At 51.2% G+C, this 25,025-nt stretch overlaps 11 protein-coding genes across 11 annotated transcripts; 5 read left to right on the top strand and 6 right to left on the bottom strand.

Annotated features, from left to right (window-relative positions):
* Nucleotides 1–49: 49 nt before the first annotated feature.
* On the bottom strand, nucleotides 50–1,734 carry F5J12DRAFT_710366 (PLP-dependent transferase; the record flags this gene model as incomplete). Its single annotated transcript, XM_051740642.1, has 9 exons — nucleotides 50–172; nucleotides 224–278; nucleotides 325–398; nucleotides 453–724; nucleotides 777–870; nucleotides 923–1,064; nucleotides 1,116–1,305; nucleotides 1,356–1,594; nucleotides 1,643–1,734. 9 exons carry the CDS (start codon nucleotides 1,732–1,734, stop codon nucleotides 50–52), a joined length of 1,281 nt encoding a protein of 426 aa, XP_051605715.1.
* A 339-nt stretch (nucleotides 1,735–2,073) lies between these two features.
* On the top strand, nucleotides 2,074–5,782 carry F5J12DRAFT_18697 (uncharacterized protein). The gene is made up of 13 exons (XM_051738301.1): nucleotides 2,074–2,610; nucleotides 2,668–2,717; nucleotides 2,782–2,892; nucleotides 2,947–3,055; nucleotides 3,119–3,258; nucleotides 3,311–3,672; nucleotides 3,727–4,322; nucleotides 4,371–4,816; nucleotides 4,939–5,219; nucleotides 5,273–5,436; nucleotides 5,485–5,514; nucleotides 5,565–5,609; nucleotides 5,662–5,782. The coding sequence occupies exons 1-13, from the start codon at nucleotides 2,112–2,114 to the stop codon at nucleotides 5,715–5,717; spliced, it is 2,889 nt and encodes a 962-aa protein (XP_051605714.1). The 5' UTR covers nucleotides 2,074–2,111; the 3' UTR covers nucleotides 5,718–5,782.
* A 65-nt stretch (nucleotides 5,783–5,847) lies between these two features.
* On the bottom strand, nucleotides 5,848–6,879 carry F5J12DRAFT_760132 (uncharacterized protein; the record flags this gene model as incomplete). Its single annotated transcript, XM_051742113.1, has 4 exons — nucleotides 6,662–6,879; nucleotides 6,380–6,581; nucleotides 6,117–6,313; nucleotides 5,848–6,064 (listed from the first exon to the last, which is right to left on the bottom strand). The coding sequence occupies exons 1-4, from the start codon at nucleotides 6,835–6,837 to the stop codon at nucleotides 5,848–5,850; spliced, it is 792 nt and encodes a 263-aa protein (XP_051605713.1). The 5' UTR covers nucleotides 6,838–6,879.
* Nucleotides 6,880–8,172, bottom strand: F5J12DRAFT_792213 (PI31 proteasome regulator N-terminal-domain-containing protein). Its single transcript, XM_051743923.1, has 4 exons — nucleotides 7,814–8,172; nucleotides 7,361–7,762; nucleotides 7,096–7,317; nucleotides 6,880–7,031 (listed from the first exon to the last, which is right to left on the bottom strand). The coding sequence occupies exons 1-4, from the start codon at nucleotides 8,138–8,140 to the stop codon at nucleotides 7,014–7,016; spliced, it is 969 nt and encodes a 322-aa protein (XP_051605712.1). The 5' UTR covers nucleotides 8,141–8,172; the 3' UTR covers nucleotides 6,880–7,013.
* Nucleotides 8,173–8,223: 51 nt separating this feature from the next.
* F5J12DRAFT_792187 (P-loop containing nucleoside triphosphate hydrolase protein) lies at nucleotides 8,224–11,906 on the top strand. The gene is made up of 8 exons (XM_051743922.1): nucleotides 8,224–8,778; nucleotides 8,841–9,600; nucleotides 9,654–9,930; nucleotides 9,989–10,835; nucleotides 10,882–11,459; nucleotides 11,512–11,548; nucleotides 11,598–11,683; nucleotides 11,739–11,906. The coding sequence occupies exons 1-8, from the start codon at nucleotides 8,277–8,279 to the stop codon at nucleotides 11,850–11,852; spliced, it is 3,201 nt and encodes a 1,066-aa protein (XP_051605711.1). The 5' UTR covers nucleotides 8,224–8,276; the 3' UTR covers nucleotides 11,853–11,906.
* A 706-nt stretch (nucleotides 11,907–12,612) lies between these two features.
* F5J12DRAFT_18418 (major facilitator superfamily domain-containing protein) lies at nucleotides 12,613–15,007 on the top strand. The gene is made up of 12 exons (XM_051738283.1): nucleotides 12,613–12,972; nucleotides 13,024–13,212; nucleotides 13,260–13,353; nucleotides 13,408–13,521; nucleotides 13,578–13,893; nucleotides 13,943–13,950; nucleotides 14,007–14,039; nucleotides 14,089–14,213; nucleotides 14,267–14,355; nucleotides 14,406–14,495; nucleotides 14,549–14,615; nucleotides 14,666–15,007. The coding sequence occupies exons 1-12, from the start codon at nucleotides 12,754–12,756 to the stop codon at nucleotides 14,867–14,869; spliced, it is 1,548 nt and encodes a 515-aa protein (XP_051605710.1). The 5' UTR covers nucleotides 12,613–12,753; the 3' UTR covers nucleotides 14,870–15,007.
* A 6-nt stretch (nucleotides 15,008–15,013) lies between these two features.
* Nucleotides 15,014–17,178, bottom strand: F5J12DRAFT_792157 (Nsp1-like C-terminal region-domain-containing protein). Its single transcript, XM_051743921.1, has 9 exons — nucleotides 16,433–17,178; nucleotides 16,307–16,381; nucleotides 16,176–16,247; nucleotides 16,058–16,123; nucleotides 15,963–16,004; nucleotides 15,739–15,914; nucleotides 15,481–15,686; nucleotides 15,428–15,431; nucleotides 15,014–15,386 (listed from the first exon to the last, which is right to left on the bottom strand). Exons 1-9 carry the CDS (start codon nucleotides 17,082–17,084, stop codon nucleotides 15,117–15,119), a joined length of 1,563 nt encoding a protein of 520 aa, XP_051605709.1. The 5' UTR covers nucleotides 17,085–17,178; the 3' UTR covers nucleotides 15,014–15,116.
* On the bottom strand, nucleotides 17,179–20,332 carry F5J12DRAFT_792150 (uncharacterized protein). The gene is given in 14 exon segments (XM_051743920.1): nucleotides 17,179–17,303; nucleotides 17,359–17,478; nucleotides 17,529–17,671; nucleotides 17,725–17,967; nucleotides 17,987–18,458; nucleotides 18,508–18,553; nucleotides 18,579–18,840; nucleotides 18,888–19,338; nucleotides 19,396–19,435; nucleotides 19,470–19,615; nucleotides 19,663–19,788; nucleotides 19,836–19,990; nucleotides 20,048–20,159; nucleotides 20,197–20,332. 13 exon segments carry the CDS (start codon nucleotides 20,316–20,318, stop codon nucleotides 17,367–17,369), a joined length of 2,430 nt encoding a protein of 809 aa, XP_051605708.1. The 5' UTR covers nucleotides 20,319–20,332; the 3' UTR covers nucleotides 17,179–17,303; nucleotides 17,359–17,366.
* A 112-nt stretch (nucleotides 20,333–20,444) lies between these two features.
* On the top strand, nucleotides 20,445–21,535 carry F5J12DRAFT_792146 (proteasome subunit alpha type-3). Its single transcript, XM_051743919.1, has 7 exons — nucleotides 20,445–20,532; nucleotides 20,588–20,622; nucleotides 20,676–20,799; nucleotides 20,853–20,958; nucleotides 21,013–21,152; nucleotides 21,208–21,320; nucleotides 21,369–21,535. Exons 1-7 carry the CDS (start codon nucleotides 20,464–20,466, stop codon nucleotides 21,523–21,525), a joined length of 744 nt encoding a protein of 247 aa, XP_051605707.1. The 5' UTR covers nucleotides 20,445–20,463; the 3' UTR covers nucleotides 21,526–21,535.
* Nucleotides 21,536–22,695, bottom strand: F5J12DRAFT_792142 (SAC3/GANP/Nin1/mts3/eIF-3 p25 family-domain-containing protein). Its single transcript, XM_051743918.1, has 6 exons — nucleotides 22,517–22,695; nucleotides 22,398–22,467; nucleotides 22,242–22,344; nucleotides 21,919–22,191; nucleotides 21,761–21,872; nucleotides 21,536–21,708 (listed from the first exon to the last, which is right to left on the bottom strand). The coding sequence occupies exons 1-6, from the start codon at nucleotides 22,619–22,621 to the stop codon at nucleotides 21,574–21,576; spliced, it is 798 nt and encodes a 265-aa protein (XP_051605706.1). The 5' UTR covers nucleotides 22,622–22,695; the 3' UTR covers nucleotides 21,536–21,573.
* Nucleotides 22,696–22,756: 61 nt separating this feature from the next.
* Nucleotides 22,757–23,729, top strand: F5J12DRAFT_711121 (nucleophile aminohydrolase; the record flags this gene model as incomplete). Its single annotated transcript, XM_051740684.1, has 6 exons — nucleotides 22,757–22,792; nucleotides 22,845–22,922; nucleotides 22,977–23,098; nucleotides 23,157–23,341; nucleotides 23,396–23,485; nucleotides 23,536–23,729. 6 exons carry the CDS (start codon nucleotides 22,757–22,759, stop codon nucleotides 23,727–23,729), a joined length of 705 nt encoding a protein of 234 aa, XP_051605705.1.
* Between the last annotated feature and the right edge of the window lie 1,296 nt (nucleotides 23,730–25,025).

The raw sequence follows: 25,025 nt of genomic DNA, 5'->3' as shown, positions 1-25,025 counted from the left end.
CATGGACGGAAGAAAATTTGTAGAGGGTAGTAGCCCGAGCAGGATATTTCTAAGAAAGGTATTTCGAAAGACTTTGCAAACGCTGGCCAGCTTCTTTGAGCGTATCGACGTCCTTGCAGAAACCGAAGCGAGCGTAATTTTCGCCAATATTGCGGTGCTCCTCACAATAGAACTAGGAAGCAGTGAGCTACTTGCCACCTGAGGACGCGATACCAGAACTCACTTCGCTTACGGGAATGGATGACACTCCGATCTCCACGGCCATGAACCAGCATGCCCTACAATGATGAGCAACTATGCAACGTCGTCAAAGATCGTACGCACTTGAAATCCCTTGCTCGGCCCTGCACAGATTCGGGGAATGGATAGTCATCCGGAAACTTGAGTCGCGAGACGTCCTAGAATGAGATGACCATCTTTCCTCGCTCGAAACTCCACGTGATGAGACTTACTACCAGGACAAAGTAAGAGCCCTCTGGAAGACTGTACTTCAAGCCAAGCTTGTCAAAAGCGGCCAGAAGGATGTCGCGCCGTTCTTGGTATTCTTTCAGTTGTTGTTCGAAAAAGCCGCGTGCTTTTGCTTCCTCAAGACCTGCTGCAGCAGCTTCCTGAAGAGGGGAGTTTGTGCAAAAGACAATGCGTGTGCATGCAGCAAGAGTGGGCGTGATGATGGACGGAGGGCCAATGAGCCAACCAACACGCCACCCCGTTGCAGCGAATGCCTCTGCCAGTGATCATAAGACAAGCAGAGTTTCAACAGGTGTTCCTACACTTACTGCCTGCCGACAAAACTGTCACAGTCCTCTCCCACATCCCAGGTAAGTTGGCGATACGGACATGTTGCTTGCCATCGTAAACGAGACAATCGTACTGCCGGAATTAGGAATTTGAGTTCAAGCAAGAATGGACATGTCTAGCTTACCACTTCGTCGGACATGACCAATAAATTAAACTCTTTTGCAAGCTCTGCTATTTTCTCGAGTTCCGCTTTAGTAAAGACCTTGCCGACAGGATTGTGAGGTGTGTTAACAATGATCATCTTTGTTCGGGGGGAGATGGCGCGGCTGAACCCGTCGTTGAGTGATTGGTTAGAAAATGAATGTTTACATCCATACCGCAACTCGTCGAAATCTATTGTCCAATTAGCGGCGGAGGGCTTGTCGCCTTCTAAGTTAGGGTGAAGGGGGACATAAACGGGTTTACCGCCATTGAAGATGACGGAGGGCATGTACTGGTCGAAGAAAGGCTCGAACATGATGGCTTCATCACCGTGATCCAAGAAGGCAGCGAACACGGAATACTGGCCTTTAAACTGTTTGAGCAGGCATGAAGTAAAGTCGCGAGCGATGAAGTACCTTCATTTGCACCACTTGTGACTAATATTTCTGTTTCTACGTCGAGGGACCTGTTGAAAGATGCCTCGTAGAATTGTTTGATCGCGTGACGCAAACGTATGCGGCCTTTGGGATGGGAGTAGTGATTCGGAAGGACGGACCCGAGGGCAGAACTGGCGGCGTCAAGGACCCAGGAAGGTGGGGAGAAATTCATGTATCCTTGGCCAAGGTTGATGCAATCGGAAGGCAGATTTGCAGCACTAGATGGACTGAGGGAGCAGTGACTGGGCAGAGTGATAGCAACTCACTTGAAGACCGACCAGACGTCTTGTTGAAGGGCACGGCCCTCGATAAGACGAGAGGAAATGGATATGGGGAACGAAGAATCGGCGGTGGACATTGAGAGAGGACGACGACGGAGGACTGATGCAGACGGGTGGACTCTTAGATATGCTGAGGTGATACCACGTCCGGCGGTCATCCGAAAAACCGATACCAGCTTCTGAGTCACCATCATTGCCTTCCAAGGCTCCACCTGGGGAGTTCTCACTGGCTGCGGAGAGCCCAATAGCGTCGTTCGGAATGCCAATGACAAGTTTATCTAACGCCTTCTGCCTATTATTATTACTTAGTCTACGCTTCCCCGCAGGGCTTCTGATGTATTTTGTATCACGCTTCGGTCACGTGCCCAACGCTGGAAGAGCTGACCAAATATAATCAAATCTCAAATTTCCTCTTGTTACTATTGGACGACGCGTCCCGGCGACGAGAGCAAATATGGCGAGCACTCGCGAGGACAGTTCGGAGGTGTTTGATGTGCAACCGCTCGCAGCCGTCACCGAGCCTACACCGGACGGTGACAGCGAAGAAGGCGCCTTCATATATCCAAGTGTGGCAGATGATTCAGACGAGGAGTTCGTGTATCCGGCCACCTCTGAAAACACCACAGTAAACGATCCATCTCCTCCGGCTCCTTCGCCTGAACCAACAACTTCAGCCACCGAGTCAACGACACGCGCTGAACAATCCCCATCACCCTTCGCTCTCCCAGTCCAACCCATACAAAACCAGTCTCACCCTTCTCCTGCTCAGCTGGAAGCCCTTTGTGCTGCCGCTTCCTCTGGTGACCTCGCTCTTCTAGAAAAACTATTTTCTACTGTTCTTCAGAGCGGTGAGCTGGAACCTTTTGCCCTTGCAAACGATGCCTCCTCCCGCACAGGCTACACTGCTCTCCACTCCGCTGCTAGTCGCGGTTTTCTTGATATAGTTCGGTGGCGTGAGCATTGATTGATTATTGGCACCGCTGACATCCGGAAGCTAACCATCGACTCAGTAATCGAAGAATGTGGTGCCATGCCAGACTTGGAAGATCGCGAGGGGGAGGTCTGTCAACCATCTGTTTCCATTTCCTGACGTTTCTTACATTGTACAGACCGCTTTGCACAAGGCTGCTCTTCATGGTCACCTACCCATCATCAAATATCTGTTGCTGGATAAGGCAGACGTCCACGCTCGCGACGCGGATGGTTGGACAGCACTTCACAATGCCTGTTCCAAGGTTGGTTTATTTTCCATAACACATGTGTTGCCACTGTTAACAGCATACCATTAGGGTTATCTAGACATCGTCAGGTGGCTATGCGAACAGGGAGGGGCTGCAACCGAATCCAATAACATCAAGGGGGTCGACCTCCCTAGCAATGATGGCTGGACCCCTCTAAGTAAGTCCACCCGTGCAACTTTTCGCGCTTTTTAATTTAAAAAAATCTTCGTGCCTTCTGTAGTGAATGCAGCGTCAAAGGGTCACCTTCCAGTCGTCCTCTACCTATTAACGAAACAGGGAGCCAACCCTGTAGCAAGAAATAACTGGGGCGAGACCGCTTATGACGTGGCGGCGGCCGTGTTCGAAGTCTGGATTTGCGAGGTTAAATGTTTCATTTCTCATATCATGTTGGTTTGTCTGAATCATTCTCTAGGTACTTCAAAAAGCTGAAGCGGAACGCTGGCGTTACACCACTGTTCCCTACAACCCGCTAGCTGTTCATACGACTGTTCCCTTGATTTTGTACGAATATCAACGCCTTGACATGCGCTTCAAAACTTTGGCGGTTTCTGGAGGGAAACCCAAATTTTCCTCATTTGGCCTAGGAAAACATGGCCACCATCCGCCGTTTGAACTGAGACTCCCGTCACCAGACGAGGATACGGGTGCTGTATTGGTCGCATCATCGCGTTCCGACGACCAGCGGCCACTCCGGACGGCTCCATATACTTTGTGCAAACCATCCCGCGCAAGCAGGGCTATGCCGGAGGCTACAGAGAAGAGTCATTTTTGGCTGTAAGTGCCTAATTCTGAAAAGATTCCCAGCCCTGCAATTGTAGAGTTCTATAGGTCTGATTGGACACTTGATATAACCCCCCCTGGAGTCGATGCAGAATTTGGCTGGCAGTATGCTCCGGCGTTTGATACTGCCGACGAAGAGTGGTCAGCAGAGCGCCCTCCACAGCTGGAGCGTCTTTTGTCTGGTAGTGGGTTCATGACAGCCGGCTTGTCCACTTCCACCCGAACCTACAATCACGTAGCAAATGCTAGTTCATCTGCATCGTCGTCCCGATCTGTTCATGCACAAACTTGGGTACGCCGGAGACGTTGGGTGCGGCTCATGCGTCGCCGCCTTGATATGCCCCCCTTACCATTTATGCAACCCGATGGTGCTCTGTATCATCTAGCCACCGATGGAACCTTAATTCCCTGTATCGGCGAAGTGGAGAACGGTAGCCCAGGAGATCCAGATGGACTGGAACTCGGAACTATGCCCCCGAATCCCCTTTCGTTGGCACAAGACTACGTTGCCCGTGCGAGGTATCTTGTGGGAAATCGTTCTCGTGATACCGAGATTGACAGGGAGGAGTTTCCTGCTATAGAGGCGCGTCGAGTCATTGCCAAACTAGAGCGAGCAACGACAGAATTGCGCCAGGGCATTCTAGGTTGGTTGTTATATACATAATGAAGGTCACTTCTCATATGCGGGACAGGCGATGACAATCTTGAACGCAGAACGCAAGCTGAGGTTCTCTTGAATACGTATGGCAGAGAGCTCGAGCGACGTCGCCTCTCCGCGAGTGCTCAGGGTCTTATCATGTTGCAATCGGATGATGACCCGGGTGATGACAACAACGACGACGACGACGAAAAAGAGTTCCATTACCCGGGCGGCTCGCCCTCGGAGTCAGTGCGCGCCTCCACTGTAGGACCTGCCTCAGCAGACCACCGGACTTCGGTTTCTAGGACTCCATCAGATCTTACGCCACATTTATCACAGGCAGCGGAGTTCCGCGTTCCCACCTGTGAAGCGCCTCAGAAAATGGTCACTTCTAGATGGCAACCTACCCCACACCTTATCTACGCACGATGGGAGAGAGACGAGGAGGTTACTGTTTGCAATAATTGCCGGCGGCGGTTTACTTTCATTCTTCGTAGAGTAAGTTTTCTTTCCTTATCGCAACGTTTCGTCCGCTTACCCGGAACATTATGGTCAACCCCACCAGCACGTGAGTGTTAGCTTGTATTTTCGTGCGACAACGCTTTGATCGCCTCCAACAGCACTGCCGCAAGTGTGGCCGCATATTCTGTGATCGGTGTTCGTCACATCGAGCTCCTCTTGACGCCTCAGACATTGTCTATGATCCGGCTTTCACAGAGACTATTGCTTCCGGCTCTCTTCAACGTGTTTGCGACTCCTGCTTCAGCGAACCGAACGCTAGTATGCCCGCGAGATACCAAACCTCAGGTGTTGTTGAGGACACGGTCGACCACGACAGGCTGGCAGCCCCCAATCCTCTCTCACGACAGATTTCTAGTTCACAGTTGAGTGACCTTGCAGAGTGGGTGGACTGACGTTGCCTCCATGGATGCATGACTGAATGCTCCTAAACAGGTGTCCTGTCTGTGCAGTAAGCCTGGCAGACTTAGGACTACCGGCGGACCAAGAGGCCCATGTGAAAGGTTGTTTAGATGGCGGTCTAGGACCGTCTGCTCCTCAGGCGGCGAAATATCTGGTTTACAAGCTTCCAGCTGAAAGCACTTTGCTGGGTGTGGAATGTAAGTTCCCTCATGGCCGTAGTCACTTCTACGCTGACAGACGACTAGGCGTCATCTGCTTGGAAGAGTTCACCAAGGGTATTTGTCTGGAAATATTGTCTACAGTGTTTATCTTGACGGATTTGCAGGGTCTCTGGTTGCACGACTGAGCTGTCTTTGTAGCTTCCACAATGGTGTGTTAGCGTGCGCATTGCATCCTTGAGCCGTGAGCTAATGAGAGCATAGCTTGTTTCGTATCTTGGCTGAAACGAGACAGATACTGTCCCGTTCACGCTCGCTGAGTGCTATGACCGACGACGTTTGGATACCACTCGGATTTGCTGGCTCGGATGCAGATACCAGATCAACGCTTACATGTACAATACACATCATTATCGTCTCCCGTGGAACGTGTCCCACGCAGTATTGTTGTCAGTCATCGTCCCGTGGCTCGTAGAATGTGCTATAGCGGATCTTGCTCTCGTCGATACGTATGACGTTTGATAGGTCTTCTAAATCGGGGGGAATGATGTCCTGTCCTTTAACACCGTCGTCCTGGTCATCGTCGAACCAGGTCGAAGGATCGTTGGTGTCACTATCGTCGTCGTCGTCCATATCCTCGAGATCCGAGTCTGTTGGTTTGTAATTCCTAAATGTCATGTATCGGTATCACGTCGACAAAACGTATGCGAGATTCTTACAGGAAGGCCCACATGCGAGCATCCTTTTCCTGTCTTGTTAGTACTTCGCCTTTGACCGGCAGTCCTATGCGCCTCCGCCTTTCATCTATGCGTTGCTGCCTTGCCAGGTCCTCGACATGTGCACGTTGCTCTAACGCGATGGCCTCCTGCAGGGTGAGAGAGCCTATATGACTATTACCATTTGAGGGCAAAGGCGCCTGAGCGAAGCCACGGTGGGTCAGCGTTGTCAGCTTCCAAGAAGTGCTAGAACGTTGTACACTCACATATCGGGATAATGCTCGTTGCTTGGCACCAATTATCCGAGGCGATGACTGTGGGTCGAGATTCATTTTCTCGTCAGCGTTAATGTTTGTGTTCTTGATACCATTTCGTATGTGTTCGATGCCCTCAAGTTCGAGTAAACGGGAGGAGATTGCTTGCTGCTCGGCTGACAGCCGTTGCACGAGGGCAGATGTAGAAGCTGACCTGCGATGGGGATTGTCAGAGTCAGGGATCCAAGGTGGCCCCTAGGGATCAGGTATGCATACACGAGGGTTGGAACCTACGATGAGCAGAGTAGTCTCTCGTTGCGATCATATTGGTCATGGAGCTCTCGCAGGGACATCTCCGCGACGAGCTTCGGCTTGGGTCTGGGTGCAGCCCTGAAGCCCGGTGGTACAGCCGGTTTGCTGCGCATTGGCGATGTGGGGGATTGCAGGGAATTTGCTCTCACAGGACCCATGGAAGAGCTTGTGGAACGTGGAAGGGGAACGGAAGTCGGACTGTCTGTCATCGTTTTTATTGTACAGGCGTCACACCGCATATACCACTTTCGGATGTCAACTCAACTACAAGTACAGACATATACAGTAGCACCAATCCTTTCATTCTCTTCTGCTGCCTTTCACCGACGATGACTCACATGAACATATCCCCCTGTCAACGCGTAATCAAATAGGTCAGCTCAGGTGTCGCGTTGGAGAACAACCGCAAATCTCACGACACCGGGCGGCATAAATTCATCGTTGTCAGGCTCACCGCTGCCTCTTCTGGGCGCTCCCCTGCGAAAGCCTGGAGGGAACCGGTTAAGTGGACCAGGACCTGGCACTATGGGGTCAAATCGTGCACCAGGAGGTGCGCCCATGGGCGGCAGGTATCCGTCACCTGCCCAAGGTCCCCTTACGTCGTCCGGCCTACTTCCTCTGGGATCGAATATTGGATGCTCAGGACCAACGAACATGCCGTCACCTCCATGAGGGGGAAACAAGGGTAGGCGGAGCAAACGGATTGCCTCCAAACGGTTCCAAATCTCGTCGACCAATCTCAAGAGGATTTTCGGGTAGTATGTGAGAGTGCGGTCCATATGGAATCTGGCAGGGAGGAGTGGCTGGTCTTGGCCGGACAGGGACAGGGACTGAGCGTGAAGCAGGCGGACCCACATTTGTGGAAGCGTCTTCGGATTGCTCCACGTAACCTTCCTTTCTGAGGCCCGGTATGAGTTTCTGTATGATCTTTAGTTTAAGTTCGCAGATGAAATCCGAGATGCGGTTGGGGGAGATGAAGCCATGGACGAGAGGAGGGGCATCAGGACGAGTGACATCATGAGGATAAAACGACGGCGAAGTGAAGTCGTTGGTAGATATGTCTAACGAAGCGGATTTATCACTCTGCGAGTCATAATTGAATAGGTAAATATACACAGTGACAGATCTGCGTACTTCGACAGCGATGGCGTTAATCAGGGTGCGCTGACCCAACTTTATGACCTTTACAAGAAATTCAAGACTACTCTGTTCATGTTTGTATCTGAATGTGCGGTCTACGAGCCCCTTTGTGTTCCAGTCGTCTGGAAGGACGCTGTTGGGATGGGGACTGGCGGGAGACACGTCATCCGTGGCAACAAGACGAAAACCAAGCGTAGTGAATGCAGTATGGATAAGGACAGAGATGGCATCATGTGCAGACGTTAATGTTTTGTTGGACTGTGGAAGTAAATCTGGGAGCTGGCGGAGGAGTGCCGCTGGATCCAAGATGTTGTTGGCCATGGTCGTCGTGATGCAGGAAGGGAAAAAGGGGCTTGTCGTACTACATATTAGTCAGCGCCTTGGGATCCTAACAAAGACAAACAAAAATCATATCTCTTTACCCGTCGTCCTCCTGCAGACGACACTCGCACAAACCATGACACGCAGGGACAGGTCTTATTCACCAGACAGCTCAAACAAGAGGGTAAGGCCATCTCACCGTTCACCTCGGTCTCCTTCGCCGACCCGGCGGAATACCCAAAGGACTAGCAGGAGATATGACGACGAAAGAGACAGAGACCGGGACCGCGTGAGGGACAGGGAACGGGACAGGGAACGGGAACGAGACAGAGACAGGGACAGGGATAGAGACCGTCACAGAGACGACAGGTACCGCGACGACAGGCGGCGAGACGATAGAAGGGATGACCGACGCCGCTCACGCTCTCCGGACCGCAAGGACCGTGATCGTCGACCAACTTCCCCTCAAGCAAAACCCACTGCGGATGGAACCCCGACGTCTACACCCCAACCAGAAGATGAAAAGCTGAAGGCTAAGCGCGCAAGACTCGAGGCCTGGAAGAAACAGTGGGAGGCTAAGAAGGCATTGGACGAGGCTAAAGCTAAGGCGATGGCACTGGCTGGAAAGTCGGCACCAGGTTAGTCGTCATTCTCTGTTGCCCTCGATGAGATTTCACACCACTTGATCTTGGCTCCACAGCTGCTCCAGCCCCTACGCCATCCAAACCTGGGGGGACACTGAATCGTGCGGCGTTAACAGGTTTGGGCCTCAAGGGCTTGCCGCTCAAGCCCGAGGTTCTTAAAGCTTCCAAGGTCACTGCAGCTGCAATGGATGACTCGGTGGAGACCAAGCAGCGTAAGCTGGAGACTCTCGGCGATATGCCTGCCGTCGATATGACCATGGCTGACGGGGAGGCCAGCGTTGGTGATCTCGAGGTTGACGATGACGATGAAGAGGCGAACAGAATGGATCAAGCTTTGAAGAAGAAAGCCGCAGATGCCATGGACGAGGACGAAGAGCTCGACCCCCTAGACGCATACATGAGTGGTGTCAAAGAGGAGGTCAAGAAAGTTAATGCCGAGGACCTGAAAAGGATAGATGGCGGACTTGGTCCAACTCGCGTTCGCCTTGATGATCGCATGGTGGAGGAAGGCGCAGATGACGTCGAGGAGAAAGCCACAGCTGAGGACGAACTCGACGCTACTGACTTGAACCCGGAGGAGATTCTTGCCCTTGCAGCCAAGAAGGCTAAGAAGAAAGATGTCGCCGTCGTTGACCACTCTCGCATTAACTACGAGCCTTTCCGCAAAGATTTTTACGTCCCACCGCCAGATGTCGCCACCATGACGGACGAAGAAGCTGACCTTCTACGGCTTGAGCTAGACGGCATCAAGATACGTGGTATTGATTGTCCGAAACCCGTCACAAAGTGGAGCCAACTTGGCCTCCCTGCAAGCTGGTAGGCACCTTGTTCGGATGGTTGGTATGATCAGCATTAACTTTATGATCTAGCTTGGATGTTATAAAACGACTGAATTATACGGCGCCAACTGCTATTCAGGCGCAAGCCATTCCCGCCATCATGTCTGGTCGAGATGTTATTGGTGTCGCAAAGACGGGCTCCGGAAAGACAATCGCGTTTTTGCTACCACTCTTCCGACATATCAAAGATCAGCGTCCGCTGGAGCAGATGGAAGGCCCGCTCGCCATCGTTATGACACCAACTCGTGAGTTAGCTGTGCAAATTCACCGTGAATGCAAGCCCTTCCTAAAGGTGCTGAACTTACGGGTGAGTAATGGTGTTCATTTTTCATCTTCATGCGCTGCGAATGACACCGAACACTTAGGCTGTGTGTGCGTACGGAGGCTCGCCCATCAAAGATCAGATCGCGGAACTAAAGAAAGGAGCCGAGATCATCGTTTGCACACCCGGACGTGTGATTGACCTCCTAACGGCAAACTCAGGACGCGTGACGAACCTAAAACGAGTCACCTACGTGGTGCTGGATGAAGCCGACAGGATGTTTGACATGGGTTTTGAGCCGCAAGTCATGAAGATTGTCAACAATATCCGCCCTGATCGCCAGACTGTTCTCTTCTCAGCTACATTCCCAAAACAAATGGATTCCCTGGCGCGGAAGATTCTCCAGAAACCTTTAGAAATCACTGTTGGTGGCCGATCTGTCGTAGCCCCCGAGATTGAGCAAATCGTTGAAGTCCGTCCCGAGGAGTCAAAATTTAACCGTCTTTTGGAGATTTTGGGTCAAATGTATAATGAAGACCCGGAATGCCGGACGTTAATCTTTGTTGATCGACAGGAAGCTGCTGATAATCTTCTTCGTGATCTGATGCGAAGAGGATACCTGTGTATGTCTCTTCACGGTGGGAAAGACCAAGTGGATCGAGATTCCACTATTGCTGATTTCAAGGCCGGTGTTGTCCCAATCGTCATTGCTACGTCGGTTGCCGCACGAGGACTGGACGTCAAGCAGCTAAAGCTGGTCATCAATTTCGATGCTCCCAACCACATGGAAGATTATGTTCATCGTGCTGGTAGAACAGGGCGGGCTGGAAACAAGGGAACATGCGTCACCTTCATTACCTCGGAACAAGAGAGGTACTCTGTCGATATATACCGTGCCTTGAAGGCGAGCAATGCTACTATACCTAGGGAACTCGAAGAGCTCGCCAATGGTATGTCCTCTCTCTCTCTCCAGCACAGTCATTCACTGCCTGACAGGTTTCCTGGAAAAAGTGAAGTCGGGGAAGGCACAGGTCGCTGGCTCCGGCTTCGGCGGTAAGGGCTTGGATCGGCTGGACAAGGAGCGAGAAGCCAAAGATCGCGCGGAGCGGAAGGCTTATGGCGAAGGCGGAGAGGAGGAGAAGACAGAAGAACCACAGAAAACAGCTCCGGGCGATGATATGACTTTCGGTAACTTCAAGGTGGAGATCAGACGCGGACCTGCGCCTGATTCTGCTAAAGGAATTCTTGGAGTTGGAAGTGCTGCAATCGCTGCTCGACGTGCTGCTCATGCTAAGGAGGAGGAGAAGATACAAGCCCAGATTCGGACCGCGCAGGAAGCAGCAGCTCGCGCTGGCAAAGATTCACCGGCCGAGAAGCAAGCACTTAGCGTTGTAGCGAAACTCAATGCTCAATTGAAGGCTATGAGGCTGGTGCTACAGTCGCAAATACAGCATGAAGAGAGCGGCGGCAGGAAAGCCAATCCCGACTCGACGGATTTCCATGCGATCATACCCATTAATGACTATCCTCAGAAGGCTAGATGGAAAGTCACGAACAAGGAGACGATGGTCCAGGTGTGCATTGTGAAAGTTCGCGCAATCATGTACTCAACTATGATTCCCCTAGCTTATTGATATGACTGGCGCCTCAGTTACCAATAAAGGTGAGCAGACCCTTGGTTTTTTCATGTCTCAGAACCTCACCTTCTGCAGGTATTTACTACGAAACTGGGAAGGAACCTCCTCCAGAGGGTCCACCGAAGCTTCACCTGCTCGTGGAATCGAACGAAGAGTGGAGAGTGAGGACCTTTCATCTATTTTCTTTACTATTTTCAATTGAATCACTTCGGGCAGGTCGAGCAAGCGGTCAGAGAGATTAAGCGTCTCCTTATTGAAGCCTCTGCTGCAGCACTGCAGGCGGAGATGCGCAATCCTAGTGCAGTAGTAGGACGATACAGTGTTGTGTAGTTCATTATGTTTGCATAAGTAGCAGACGACTAATCTATGGATTCTAATCGACCAAGGATGCTTGGGAGATCCGAGAGAAAACAAGGATAGGCAGAAAATGGGCAGCGGCAGTGGCAGCCCTGATTAGATTTGCCATACAAGCACGGCATGGCCTAACCTACAAGTGGTGCCATATAAACCAAATTAATCTGGACGTAGCTTCATCATTGATGTAATGTCTTACTGCTACCCCTGAATACAAGCTCAGCTATGACATATGCTTCCGTATGTGGAAGCGGTGATACAACTTCCTAAACTGCCGTACTTATCGACTGCAATCACGGGCCGACATCGTACTGTAATTGCAATTGGTCAAGTTTCCTCATCATTCCGTTTGACATACCCAAGGAACTTGGCTATATGTAACTGTAATGTGCACCCCAGCCGAAGCTTGAAGACCCAACAGGAGGTAGAGGCTTCAGTAAGCGAAATCGGCCTATGGTACTGACATCGGCCGGCTGTAATGTTTGTTGCGTACAAGATTGTGAGTCAGCCTTCGCAGTAGTCTTCGCCGACTCTGAATGGAGTCGCCCATAACCCATTACTTACCCCGTCTAGGTGGTGTGTGATTTCTACCATGTTCACTCCATGATTCAGAGAACATAGAAACGAGGACCAGGTGAGGGTGATGTGAGTCTTAACGGCCCGGAAGGTCATTTTACTGATGGGGTAAGCAGTGCCTATCCACTGGGAACCAGCATAGTCATGTCGCCTTAGGCAAAGGTGCAGTATTAGACATTTCAGTTCTTGTCATCACATGGCGACACCCATACAAATTCGTTGGGTTATTCTTCCCCATGCCCTGAGCCTCAACTGTCACCCGTGTCCACTCCTGTCGTAGAACGGGAGTCCTCCGCGAGATATGCCACGGGAAGTGCGAGGTGTTCCCCAGCAGACCGTCTCCGCGACAACTTTGGCCCATGTTGATGACCCCGTATATGTGAGCGAACTCCCAGATTCGCTAGCTAGGCCAGACGCCCACGATAAAACTGACAAACAAGACGACGACACCCAATGGGAGTTTGATCCAAGCAATCCTCGGAATTGGTCTGCGTTGAAAAAATGGACTGCGACTACTCTTGTTAGTTCCCCAGACGGCATCTATTGGGTCCATCCTTACGACAATCTCTAGGTATCCTTTTACACCTTTCTCGCACCCTTAGGCAGTTCCATGATGGCCCCAGGATTGCCTGACATAGCGCTGAGATACCACATAACAAATCCCACGGTCCTTGCGCTAACCCTGTGTGTCTTCTTACTCTCGCTGGCCGTCGGCCCGCTGTTTATTGCCCCCCTGTCCGAAATGTACGGGCGGGTATGGGTAAGATTTTCCTTGCCTATCATTTGCGTTTTTTGACCTTCGTAAAGGTGCTGCATATCGGGAACCTTGTTTTCCTTACCTTCAATTTGGCATGCGCTTTAGCGCCAACGGCCGGCACATTTGTTGGTTTCCGCTTCCTTGGTAAGTCATCTTTCCTTTTGTATCGTGTCAAACTTGTTTGACAATATGTACCAGCTGGTTTCGCTGGTAGCACCCCTTTGGCAATTGGCGGGGGGGTCATCAGTGACCTATTTGCCGAACGCGACCGGGCGTCTGCTATGGCACTTTACACCATGGGGCCCCTGATAGGTTAGATCTAGCTGATGCTAGGGTGTCCGAGTTGGTCCTAACGGTTAAATAAATAGGCCCAGCAATTGGCCCAGTCATAGGGGGCTTCATCAGTCAGTCAGTCGGTACGCAGTATGTCTTTTACCTCATTACTGGCCTTTGTGGTCTTGCCGCGGTCCTGGCTATCCCTCTCTTACGGGAAACATATGCTCCGCTTATCCGCCTTCGAAAATCCAAGCATCCTACGGATCCCGAAAAGAAGGCTGCGGCCCATACGAGTGCCCCGCAAGTTCCTGCAAACAAGTGGAATTACTTATGGGTCAACATATCTCGCCCTATGCTCATCCTTACCCGGAGCTTCATATGTTTTGTTTTAAGTTTGTACATGGCCTTGTGCGTTGCTTCATTATCTGCCAGTTTTCGGGGAGCTGATGTGACATAGGATGTATGGTCTGTGTCTTCAAACATCGAGACAGGGATTATGAATACTAAGACTGCTGCTTCAGCCATCTACTACTTGATGTTTGCCACATTTCCGAGTGGGGTTGCCATTTTAAACGGCAAACAACTGACTAATGAATCTTGCAGACCTGTTCTCCGAAGTCTACCATTGGAGCGTTGGTATCGGCGGTTTAGCATACGTTGGTCTTGGAATAGGATTCCTGCTGTCGGCCTTGTTAGGCGCTAAGATATCGGACAAGTTGTACTCACGTGTGCGTTTTTCTACCTTCTCCCACGCACGTTCATGGTTTTTACGCCTCTATAGCTGGTAGCTAAGAACGACGGGAGGGGGAAGCCTGAGATGAGAGTCCCAGCTCTCATATTTGGGTCGTTTTTTGTCCCTGTTGGGCTACTGTGAGTTCGACAGCGACCAGCTAAGGACTCATTTACCCTACCCTCTGCAGCTGGTATGGTTGGTCTGCCCAGGCAGGAATCCATTGGATTATGCCAATTATTGGGACCTCCATCTACGGTTTTGGACTAATGACCACGTTGTACGTAGACGACAGCGTTCTGCAAGGAGCGTAGCCGCTGATACGAACTGTAGCCTCCCAATTCAACTGTACCTTGTCGATGCTTTCGTGTACAGTGCAAGTGCAATCGCAGCCGCGTCGGTGTGTTTCCTAGTATTTGCGCCTGTCGATGCTCACTTATACTGTGCCAGTTTTTCCGATCCTTTTTAGGATTTGTCTTCCCCCTTTTCGGGGAGCAGATGTTCAATGCTCTTGGGTATGGATGGGGAAATACGTTGCTTGGAGGACTTGCAATCGTCATCGGGATTCCGTTCCCGATCTGGATATATTGCGCTGGCGAACGTATCCGGTCTCGAAGCGCCCTATTTCAGCGTCCTGCTGAGTCGGCTGGATGATTAGCGTGATGGTGGTCGGGTCCCCAGTTCTTGATGTCCGAATACTGATTGTATGTCGCGTGCTAAAATGGAGTAGACACCCCGTTAGACCCCGTTACTTACTAATCATGAAATTCACGACATTTGGACACAGGAACACAAATAAAATGTCACCATAGGCGAGTTTCTTCTAATCGCATTACTGGGTTGGCGGTGGCCATTCGAAGATCACATGAGCAAGTACATGCACATATGCGCTCTGACACTATTACCGAGGTAGCCCGAAACCCCTTTGTCTTGCAAGGCCGTTCCCTAAGGAGTTGCCCAGTCCTGCATCCCTCACCCTTCGCTCTACTTGAGTGAGCTTGCCTTCGACCTCTCGCACCGCGCCATCGATCCACTGAAGACTCTCCAAGTGGCTGTTAAGAATTTGGGAAATTTGCATCAGAGGGTCATCACCGCTATGCGGAGAAACGCTGTTGGTAGCAGAGAGTGACAACGTGTTCACAGAATCAATCATCTGAGTGAGTGATGTGGACTAGGATCATCGAGATGAGCGTGCAGCTCGGTAGCTAGCACGTAACTACGGAGGACTTAGAATAAATTGTCGAGGGTTTAAGGAAGACACTAACTTTTTGTCACGTTCAGTGTCAGCAGGTCCTGTATCCAGCGAGCGCAAACTCCCCCCTTGACTTCCTAGGATCTCCTCGGTCGACCGCTCATAAGCATCCAACGTCACGGAAAGGTCTCGTTGCTGCTGCTCAATATGGTCAAGAGTCTGCTCGATCTCAGTCTGCTCTCTCTCCACTGCCACTACGTGACTGTATAGCGCAGCCAGCTAGCATCAAGTTTGAGCTTATGCACACTGGTGGAAAAGACAAAAGGCATACGTTATTTCCGTTTTCCATTAACGCACGGTCCCAGACTGCGACCTCAGCGGCAAACTTGTTGAACTCCCGGACTTGATTTTCAAGCTCAGAAGACCATTTATTAACAATCTCTTCGATAGTTTTTCCTTTGAGGACAGAAGGTGGCGCAACTGCGATTGTCGTACTCGGCGAAGCGGCTGCACATCGAGTCAGTATGAAAGCATGAAAGATATTGTGCTACCGACCATCCTTTGCCTTGTCACCGTCCTTAGGGGCCAGCGTAGACGCTAAAGAATAATGTTGGAGGCTATAACATGAAATGTAACTGTCTACGGCTTACCTGTCACGGTTGTTGCTCCACCTCCGGTGGCAGCGCCTAATTTACCGCCGAATAAACCTGCGGCAGCTACTGTAGTGTTACGACAGACCGCTGTCAAGTTTCAACCAAAAGGTCTTACGAGCTGCTGCGTCTGTTTTCTCTGAAGGAGCCGCTTTGTCTTTACTTCCGAAAAGGCCAAATGGAGAGGCAGCTATGCCCAGTTACGGATGAGTCGTTGCGGAGGAAGAGAGTAAGGCAACTCTAAATCACCTCTTGGGGCGTCTTTCTTCTCTGTGCTGTCGCCTTTGGGGGGTACAGCACCGAACAAGCCGCCGGTCGGGGCCGCTTCATGATAAATCAGCACCATGGATCAGCGATTATACTACCTCGACTTACCTGGCGGGACTGTAGTAGATGTACCATCCTTGCCTTGAGTCGTTGCACTCGCCAAAAATGATGCTGTACTGGCAGCTGTAGGTGCAGCTGTCGCATTCGGCGTCAAAGGCACGAACGAGGTGGGTTTCGAAGTTGCTGGCGCAGGCGCACCAGTGCCGCCCAGATTTCCGAATATACTCTGGACAGATGACGCCGGGGGTGTGCTAAAGAACGAAGATCCAGCACTGCTGATCGCTGTTGTCGTTGGCGTTGTGCCAGTAGCCGCACCGGCAACTGAGGCCCCAGGGGCAGTCGACGAAGGCACTCCGGGAGCTGGAGACGCTGCTTTCCCAAAGATACTGGATGTGGATGTGGGTAACGTGCTCGTAGTAGTTCCGCCAAATAAGCTAGGCACAGTGCCCGGCGCACTTGTCGATGGCGCGCCAGTAGTTGGTGTCGTTGGCTTTCCAAATAAACCTCCCGATGATGTGGGGTTGCTAAAGAAACTGGCTCCGCTTCCCGTATTCCCGAAGAGACCTGGTGAGCTGCCGCCCGTATTCAAAGAGAAAGAGGGCGCAGTGCTTGATGTGCCCGTGCCAGCGTTTCCGGCGGTCGTCCCGAAAATACCGCTCCCAAAAGGACTCGGCTGGTTGTTCTGCTGGGGAGCACTCATTGCCGCTGCGGTGGAGATGTCTTGGCCGAAGCTGCTTGGTGAGGATATGCAGTTGGCTGCAGACCCGTTGCGAGTGCTCGCTACTATATCGAGTCACCCCTAAAGAGACTAGACAAGTAACTGGCTACATTAATACGCAGACTCAGCGCGGCTATAGTAGTTTACACCACCCAACGTCGACACAGGAACCATATTCTACACTCTTTTGGTTGTGGTACACTACATAATCCAGATGTCAGAGTGCTGCCCAATTACACGAAGTCAAGCAACGCACGAAACATATCAGAAGTCTGAGTCGGAAACACTGAGTTCTGACGGGGGCCGTCCGATCGACAGATCCAACTTTGATGCCATTTGCGCGACAACCTTCTCTAGTTCTGATATTTTCGTACGCCTGCAGAGCACGTAAGAGTCGGCTGAGATTAAGAAGAAACGGTCGCTTACTCCAAGTGTGAACGTTCTCCGAGCTCAAATGCCTGGGAGATACCAAGCAACTGAGAACTTTCGGCGAATTGCTTCCTGCGCTGTGATTCTTTTTCCGCCATATTTTTCAAGTTCGACATGTTACGCTCGTATTCTCGTTTCAGCTAAAAGCAGAAACGTAAGCTGACGAAGATGAAGAATAGCCGCGTGTAATCACCAGCGATATACGTGCAGCTAAAGAACCCTCATCATACCGTCCGGCACCAAAAACCTCTGCTCTCATTCTTCTGAGCTCTTCGAACCATTTGGTCTCCGATTCACTCAAGTCCGGAGATGCTTGTTGCATCAGCAATTGAAGGGTCCGATCTAATCTGGCTGTCAACGATTTGTGCGACTCCATAATCTTCTGCACCCGCGCTTCAGTGTGAGCGTATCTCAGGCCTCGAAGTTCCTCCACTTCCTTCAACATCTCCACACACTTTTCCCTGTTGCCTCTGGAACTCCGTCACCTGAAGCGCTGCGCGTGTCTCGGTTGCACGGTGAGCAAGGATAACCTCACGGATCTGGGCGATAAAGCTCTCTACGACGGACCCGAAGTAGCGCAGAGTGTCAGGTGTGAGCATGAACTCGCTCTTCGAGTTGGATGTGCCAACAGACATGCGCGGGAAACTCGGCAGACCGGACGGCCTGGACAACATAGGGGGTATTTGGAATGGTTCAGCTTCAAGGAGACACACATATGCGGGTGGACCTTCCACCGGAATCAGGAATCCCCCATCCTGCTCTGAGGTTGGTTCGGGCCCTGCATCTTGCAAATCGCGTGAGGCAGAAAGGTCGGTGCGGAGAGTAAGGGGGAGACATATGATACGGAAGACAGAAGTCAGGATGAGAATACTGTACGCCAAGAAAATGTCATTGGGTACGCATATCGCAATCACGGGTTTCGAACATCTGAAGACAAAAGTCAACAAGTGTTGATAGTGTGGGAGTGTCTACGCACCTCCGTTGGACTGAAAACGTATCCAATACGGCGGTTACATGTGTGGCTGTCGACTTCTCCAGGGCTTGGACGAGCAAAGATCCCTCTTTCATCATCCGCACGTAGGGCAGCTGAGAGGCATTGCAAGAGTTCCCCAAAGTCAAGTGCGTGGACGCCAAATGCATGAGCAACGTAGACCCGGTCATCATGCATCGGATCTCCATACAACACAGGGTGGTTAGCCTGTAGGAGATCTAAAGAGCTTCTTTCCGTCGAAGGTTCCCCGAGCATCGAGATGAGGCCCAAATCAACTGACTCATAGACAGCAAACATAGGAAGTTCACGTGAACTCTCCTGTACAAAGATCACATTACTGCTCCAAGACACGAAATTGTACTGACCTGTTTGCTTTCCCAACGCGCTTCGACCTTCTCGACGTCTAGGCAAACGTCGACCTTGCCATCTTGATATGCAATCATCACAATTCCGAGGCGTTCGGTCTCACCCTCGTTCCCCTCGTCATCATCGCTGGTAAACGCGAGACAAGCTATATCCGTAGCATCGCCGCCTTCACTTCCCTCCAAAGTTCTCGGTGATGGTTGCAATAGGAACGGCCCCTGACGTAGAGGCTCGCTCTTGATTGTGTGTGGTAGATGCATGGGGACTGGGCGAGACACGGCTGGAAAGACGGTCCCAGGGGGAAGTTGCTTGACAAGCGCGGAGACATACTTCCTCTGATAGTCGTATAAAGTGGAAAGAGCGGAAGTAGAGGTCGAAGTTCCTTGTAGAAGAAATTCCTGTTTAGCAGCGATAAAGCACTCCAAGGCATGGACATATGAGGAAGGAACAGACCTTGGTGTGACGGTCAGTTAATTTTGAGTATAAGTTTAGAGAACAACAAGGACTTACGCGTTCTTAGGCATGTACGGACATATGCCATACACGTCCCCTGATCGTGTCACGGCGTAAATAGTCAACTGGACCCCAATCTGCTTTGCCCCTACCAAGGGTGAACGAAGCGATTTCGCGCTCTGCAGGGTCTTCTGCTATAAATGACTTAGGTTTCTTCTCCGGAAGGAATGAAAGAACTTGTTGTGGTTCTTCTGTATCCACGGAAATATCATACTCTCTGTTAAACTGTTAGAAGAGCCTAAGCATATAGGGACGAGGGTATACCTGAGTTTGCCATCGACCGTCATGACCATGAGGGTTGAACCTGCTTCTCCCCATGGATGCCATTCGATCTTTGCAATAGGAATTGATGTGGTGGATGCGTGATAGAACTGGCCCACTTGTACAGACCTAGCAGAGTGCTCAGCACATGAAACAGAGAGGGTGATACACCATACTTGCAGTCGACCGTTGAGGAGACAAGCTTAGAGTAACCTGGGCGGGGAAGAACGACAACCGCGACTTGGTAAGCGCCCGCAACGGCGAGCAGTTTACCGCCTGGGTTTGTAATGATTTGGTGGATCTCAAATTGGATATTGGGAGTGTGTAGGACCTGGTGGAAAAAGGTGAGGATGCAAGTGTGTGAACAATGAGAAGGTACATGGCCAACCTTATACGACTTGATGGACTTCCCCAGCTTCGTGTCTCCTAACGAAGTCATCCTTAGTTCTGTGTGAACTGCAACGATGAGGTCTGCGTCCTTGAGTGCCATTGCCTGGCGTCTTCCGGAAGAGGGCGTAGCCATCGTCGCGGGCAGACCTCTTCAATGAATTGGTAGAGAGCTCAAGTGCGTCTTCTGAGCTATCTTTATATGTCTTTGGGACGTCGAATATCGGGTGATCGCTGAGGAGGGCAGCCCAGTCGTCCTGGTTCGTCGACATCGTCGACGTTGAAGGCGTTGAGGGGCTCTGCGAGTCTGTGGCAAGGCAAGAACTGAACTAGTTGGCTCGGTTTGCTTCAGTTCCCACGTGGGCGACGCGTCCCTCCTGAGCTGAGCTTGCGCGTCCAGTATCTCTGCAAGACACGATGACGTCCATTGGAACGGGCTACGATCTCTCAGCAAGCACTTACTCTCCAGACGGTCGTATATTCCAGGTCAATCCGCGTCTCGATCTGTTGCATGCGCACTGACACTCGATCACTTTACTAGGTGGAATATGCTACCAAGGCAGTCGAGAATTCTGGGTGCGCTCCCTTCATTTTTTTTACCGAAACACACTTCTTGACAGGTATATAAGCACTGCGATCGGTCTCAGAGTGAAAGACGGCATTGTTCTGGGGGTAGAGAAACTCATCCACTCCAAACTCCTGGTACCAGGTGCCAACCGGCGCATCCAGACAGTAGACAGGCATATCGGCATGGTACGCCTTTGATTCTTAGATTATGTTATGATAGACAACAATCGACCTCATAGGCTACAGCCGGCCTTCTGGCGGACGGCCGGAATGTCGCCAACAGGGCACGCGATGAGAGTTTTCAAATCCGTGGATTATGGAGGGAACCCCCCACTGTCAAGGAACGTCTATGTTTACTTCCTTTATGGTGGTAAAATCTTATGCATTACTCATAGGCAGTCGCGGACCGGCTTGCTTTGTATGCGCAAGCATACACCCTTTACTCCTCCGTCCGGCCATTCGGCATCAGCACCATCTTTGGTGGCGTCGACAAGACGGGTCCGTCACTTTTTGTCGTAGAACCCAGTGGCGTCTGTTTGGTTAGTACATCACAGCATTATTGCGGTACACGTGTTCAACGTAGCTTGACCGTAGGGATACCACGGAGCAGCCGTAGGCAAAGGCCGCCAATTAGCCAAGACTGAACTAGAAAAGCTCAAGCTTTCAGAATTGTCGATGCGGGAGGCTGTTATAGAAGCTGCAAGAATGTTCGGATCCGTTTATGTCGCTTTTCGAAGTACTGACGGGTCTTCCAGAATATATATCGTACATGATGACAATAAAGAGAAGGAGTTCGAACTCGAGATGTCATGGGCAGGCGACGAGACGGGTGGCTTGCATGTGCCCGTGCCAGCTGATCTCTTGGCCGAGGCAGAACAGAAGGCAAGGGAAGCCTTGGAGACTTTCGAGTAGTGATTACTACCCACTCCTTAAACGGGGTACTTGTACACTGGAACTCGTTTACACTATCTGCTCGAGCTCACGGGCGTAAGCAAGATTTGCTTCGATGAGTTTCTGCTTAGGAATTTCCATCTGTTCGTCGTTCTTCTGCGCAAACCTGATGAGACCGGCACTCAAATCTACTTGCCATCCCCGCTGGAGCAAGAATCAGATGTTGCACCCGGACGATACTGAGAAAAATACTTGCCTCTTGAGCATATTTAAGCAGTTCAGATTGCGAAGAAAAGAACAGCAACGTGGCGACATCCTTGATTGGAAGACTGTCGTAAGCTACCTCTTCACAGCTTGCAATTTCATTCCTACTCGAATCTGAGCAAAACAGACTGACAAGGTCAAGAGATATACCTTATGGTCCCCATCAAGCTGTCCACGAAGAACTTGTATTCTTCTGCAGGAGCCTCCTCCCGGGCGTTCCAAACCTTGCTATAACTTCCCTCCATAAGCCACCGTTCGAGGTTGACCGGATGTCGGATGTAAGGATTCAGGCTGATTTCGTCGGCAGCAAGTGGAAGAGACTCGAGGGTAGTGTGGAAGTCAGCTATCCTATTCTGAGTGAGTAGACGGATGAGATTGAGGCCCCGGAGGGGAAACTCGCGCTTGGATGGCGGAAGGCTCGACCTTGCGAGCAGTGTGAGACTTACTACCAGGAACGCAAGGGAGTTCCAAACCTATAGTCTGTGTAGAAAGTGTGGAGCTGGGAGAAGTATCTGTCAAATGAAGGCACGTCCTTTGCTCGTATACTCCAGAATGCACCGATTTCGAGAATGTCGCCTGTTTCGGGAGTATAAACGATCATCGCATAGGCAGGGCTGCATAGGACCTACGTGCAATAACCATATCGTTCAGGCTAGCCTCACCATTGGGTAGAAGTAATCCGGACTCTATCAAGCCGATCTTTGGATGGGTGAGACGCAGCGACGAGGACGTCAGCTGGGGGATTCACCTTGAGCTGTGCAAGCAGAACACCACATTTTTTCAGATCGGCCGGCCGTGCGTCGAATGCACGCTGCAAGTCTCTGTAGAGAGTTTGAAGCTGTCTAGAAACCATTCGAGAAATGCTAACGAGCAAGTCACTGTCAAACTATAAACGCGTGTACGCGCCAGCTGGGTGAGACGCGTCAGCCCGTCAGCCACACTCCAACCCTTCCCCTCACCAAAGACACAACACATGGATCGCATCGACATGGACCGACTGAAGAGCGGGGAAGTCAACCTTGGAGTATGCAAACCGTCCTTTCTCTCTGCAACAGCCAGATTGACCCCTCTTACAGACTTCGATCATGGCCGTACAGTTCGACCACGGCGTCGTCATCGGTGCCGACAGTCGAACAACTACTGGAAGCTACATCGTATGCTATCCTGGTGATCCGGAGGAAGTGCTAGGCTGATCCTTATGCACGCAGGCTAACCGTGTGACGGATAAGCTTACCCATGTCCACGACCGTATATACTGCTGTCGCTCAGGATCAGCCGCAGATACTCAGGCAATTGCTGACATCGTCCACTACTCTCTCCAGTTATACACGTACGCTACTGTTCTCTCGATGCAGTCTCTTGGATATAACCTACGTTTCGCTTGGCAGACAGGAGTTTGGTGCTGCACCACCAGTGTCAAGCGCAGCTGCTATCTTCCAGAAACTTTGCTATGAAAACAAGGACGCGTTGTCCGCAGGTATCATTGTTGCTGGTTGGGACAAAGAAGTAGGCCCAAGCGTCTACAATATTCCCGTTGGCGGTGGATCGTTCCGCCAGCCATGGGCAATCGGAGGTATGCTTGCACCTTCATAATGCAAAGCCACGTTTACAAAGAGATTGCATTCAGGTTCCGGCTCTACCTATGTCTATGGTTACTGCGATGCTACCTATCAAGAAGGTTGGGGTAGAGGCGAGGCCGTCCAATTCGTTAAGAACAGTACGTCCGCCTGGGACACTGCCCACCACATGAACTTACATTCCTGGCAGCACTCGCCCTTGCCATGGGGCGAGACGGTTCGTCCGGAGGCGTTATACGTATGTGTGTCATCACTGAAGATGGGGTAGAAAGATTGTTCGTGCCAGGTGATCAACTTCCCAAGTTCTGGGAAGGGCACGAAGTGCTGCCCGCCGCAGTGACAGGAGCGAATGTCATAGACCCTGTACCCATGGCCGTCGAGTAAGAACGTGTACTACAGATAACCAATGTATCCCTCCATTACGATGCACTTGATCACAATCTCTCTTGCAAGTAACTCACCCGCCACTCCCCATCCACCTCCCATCCACCGCTACAGACCAGATCTTGGTATGCATCGCCTTCCCACATCTGCAGCCTCCACAGGGCAATGGCCAATGGAGCAGAGTCCCCGCACTTAACAGCGCGCTCATTCGGAACGAGAAGGAATGCATGGCTTCCTCTTCCGCCGCCAGGCGACGATTTTTTTCGCCGGTTGCCGTCAGAATTGGCTGATGATTGTCCCAACCGACTGCGCCTCTCTGCATCCAAAACCTTGCATGACGCCTTATGTAGCATAGCCCTTTGTGGTGCAGATGGGAGCATAGTCAGGCCATTATAAAGTGGGACTTGTGCAGCTGGAACCAGGCTTGAAAATGGATGATCCTCTTCAGGAAGGGGGCATTGGACTCGGTGTGGTGTCGATAGAGGTAATTGTACCTCGCAGTGGGAACCTGATGCTGGATGGTATAACCTGGTCGTCGGACGGAATTTCAGGTCCAATCGAAGCAGCTGGTTTCTTTTTCGTGATCCGATCCCTATTGATCGGAGGGACGACCACGACAGCTACGGCATCTCAGTGAGGAACTACTCCTGTTTCTCGCAGTTCCTTGAATTCCGCCCCTGTAAGCCTACGAAGTACAGTAGCTTCCTGATCATCGTGTCTTGACCAACGAAAAAGTCTTCCTTCCAACAACTGCAGCTCTTGGATTATCCTCGAACGGAGGAGATGGCTAATTTGTGTGGCTAGCAACTTGTGGAATATTCCCTTGGGAGCAGTCCGTGGCGGGGCAACCGGAAAGGATAGCTAAAGATGACTGAAGTATTGGGTTAGATGTCCTTCCGGCACGTCAGTTACATTACCAGCTGGCCCTTTCGCCCCTTGAATTTTGGATGTTGGAGCCCGTCTGGTATGCAGACTTGGAGGGACTTGGCCCCGCGAGAAGCAGGCAGTTGGAGTGGAGTAAGGCGAATGAGAAGGTCTGGTAATAAGTAAGCATGATTTTTATTAACGACAATTTTGCGGGGGCTACCACTAGGCATATGCCTTCGCGAGATGGCATACCATCGTATGGGACTGGAGAATATCCTGACTACGAGCTGGTGAACAGGCCGAGGCTTGCTTTCAATACGTGATAGCACATACGATATGGGCTAGACCACCACTCCCGCTTCTGAACAGTCATCTCCCTCGGGATGTAAGATTCTGCATTTTCAGCAGCGATCTTACCTGGAGAAACGA

The sequence above is a fragment of the Pisolithus orientalis genome (assembly GCF_024613125.1).
Source record: "Pisolithus orientalis strain OTSU chromosome Unknown F5J12scaffold_1, whole genome shotgun sequence".
Lineage (NCBI taxonomy): Eukaryota > Fungi > Basidiomycota > Agaricomycetes > Boletales > Pisolithaceae > Pisolithus > Pisolithus orientalis.
Note: the sequence above shows the minus strand (reverse complement) of the source record. Positions and strands in the feature narration are given on the sequence as shown.

Excerpts from the sequence above, each read along its gene's own strand:
- F5J12DRAFT_18697 (XM_051738301.1), top strand. The coding sequence starts at position 2,112 with ATGGCGAGCACTCGCGAGGACAGTTCGGAGGTGTTTGATGTGCAACCG. Across the intron at positions 3,259-3,310 it reads TCGAAGTCTGGATTTGCGAG|GTACTTCAAAAAGCTGAAGC; the intron begins GTTAAATGTTTC and ends ATCATTCTCTAG. Across the intron at positions 5,610-5,661 it reads TCTTTGTAGCTTCCACAATG|CTTGTTTCGTATCTTGGCTG; the intron begins GTGTGTTAGCGT and ends ATGAGAGCATAG.
- F5J12DRAFT_792213 (XM_051743923.1), bottom strand. The coding sequence starts at position 8,140 with ATGGCCAACAACATCTTGGATCCAGCGGCACTCCTCCGCCAGCTCCCA. Across the intron at positions 7,763-7,813 it reads TTAACGCCATCGCTGTCGAA|AGTGATAAATCCGCTTCGTT; the intron begins GTACGCAGATCT and ends TATGACTCGCAG. Across the intron at positions 7,318-7,360 it reads CGTTTGCTCCGCCTACCCTT|CATCCAATATTCGATCCCAG; the intron begins GTTTCCCCCTCA and ends GTTGGTCCTGAG.
- F5J12DRAFT_792187 (XM_051743922.1), top strand. The coding sequence starts at position 8,277 with ATGACACGCAGGGACAGGTCTTATTCACCAGACAGCTCAAACAAGAGG. Across the intron at positions 11,460-11,511 it reads ACAAGGAGACGATGGTCCAG|CTTATTGATATGACTGGCGC; the intron begins GTGTGCATTGTG and ends TGATTCCCCTAG. Across the intron at positions 11,549-11,597 it reads CGCCTCAGTTACCAATAAAG|GTATTTACTACGAAACTGGG; the intron begins GTGAGCAGACCC and ends CACCTTCTGCAG.
- F5J12DRAFT_18418 (XM_051738283.1), top strand. The coding sequence starts at position 12,754 with ATGCCACGGGAAGTGCGAGGTGTTCCCCAGCAGACCGTCTCCGCGACA. Across the intron at positions 12,973-13,023 it reads AATGGACTGCGACTACTCTT|GTATCCTTTTACACCTTTCT; the intron begins GTTAGTTCCCCA and ends GACAATCTCTAG. Across the intron at positions 13,213-13,259 it reads AAATGTACGGGCGGGTATGG|GTGCTGCATATCGGGAACCT; the intron begins GTAAGATTTTCC and ends ACCTTCGTAAAG.
- F5J12DRAFT_792157 (XM_051743921.1), bottom strand. The coding sequence starts at position 17,084 with ATGAGTGCTCCCCAGCAGAACAACCAGCCGAGTCCTTTTGGGAGCGGT. Across the intron at positions 16,005-16,057 it reads TGGAGCAACAACCGTGACAG|CGTCTACGCTGGCCCCTAAG; the intron begins GTAAGCCGTAGA and ends ATTATTCTTTAG. Across the intron at positions 15,915-15,962 it reads CGGTGACAAGGCAAAGGATG|CCGCTTCGCCGAGTACGACA; the intron begins GTCGGTAGCACA and ends CTCGATGTGCAG.
- F5J12DRAFT_792150 (XM_051743920.1), bottom strand. The coding sequence starts at position 20,318 with ATGTCGACGAACCAGGACGACTGGGCTGCCCTCCTCAGCGATCACCCG. Across the intron at positions 19,339-19,395 it reads CCGTACATGCCTAAGAACGC|GTCTGTTCCTTCCTCATATG; the intron begins GTAAGTCCTTGT and ends CGTCACACCAAG. Across the intron at positions 18,841-18,887 it reads CGCGTTGGGAAAGCAAACAG|GAGAGTTCACGTGAACTTCC; the intron begins GTCAGTACAATT and ends ATCTTTGTACAG.
- F5J12DRAFT_792146 (XM_051743919.1), top strand. The coding sequence starts at position 20,464 with ATGACGTCCATTGGAACGGGCTACGATCTCTCAGCAAGCACTTACTCT. Across the intron at positions 21,153-21,207 it reads AACCCAGTGGCGTCTGTTTG|GGATACCACGGAGCAGCCGT; the intron begins GTTAGTACATCA and ends GCTTGACCGTAG. Across the intron at positions 21,321-21,368 it reads GTTATAGAAGCTGCAAGAAT|AATATATATCGTACATGATG; the intron begins GTTCGGATCCGT and ends CGGGTCTTCCAG.
- F5J12DRAFT_792142 (XM_051743918.1), bottom strand. The coding sequence starts at position 22,621 with ATGGTTTCTAGACAGCTTCAAACTCTCTACAGAGACTTGCAGCGTGCA. Across the intron at positions 22,345-22,397 it reads GAACGATATGGTTATTGCAC|GCGACATTCTCGAAATCGGT; the intron begins GTAGGTCCTATG and ends CTCCCGAAACAG. Across the intron at positions 22,192-22,241 it reads ACTTTCTACACAGACTATAG|GTCGAGCCTTCCGCCATCCA; the intron begins GTTTGGAACTCC and ends ACTGCTCGCAAG.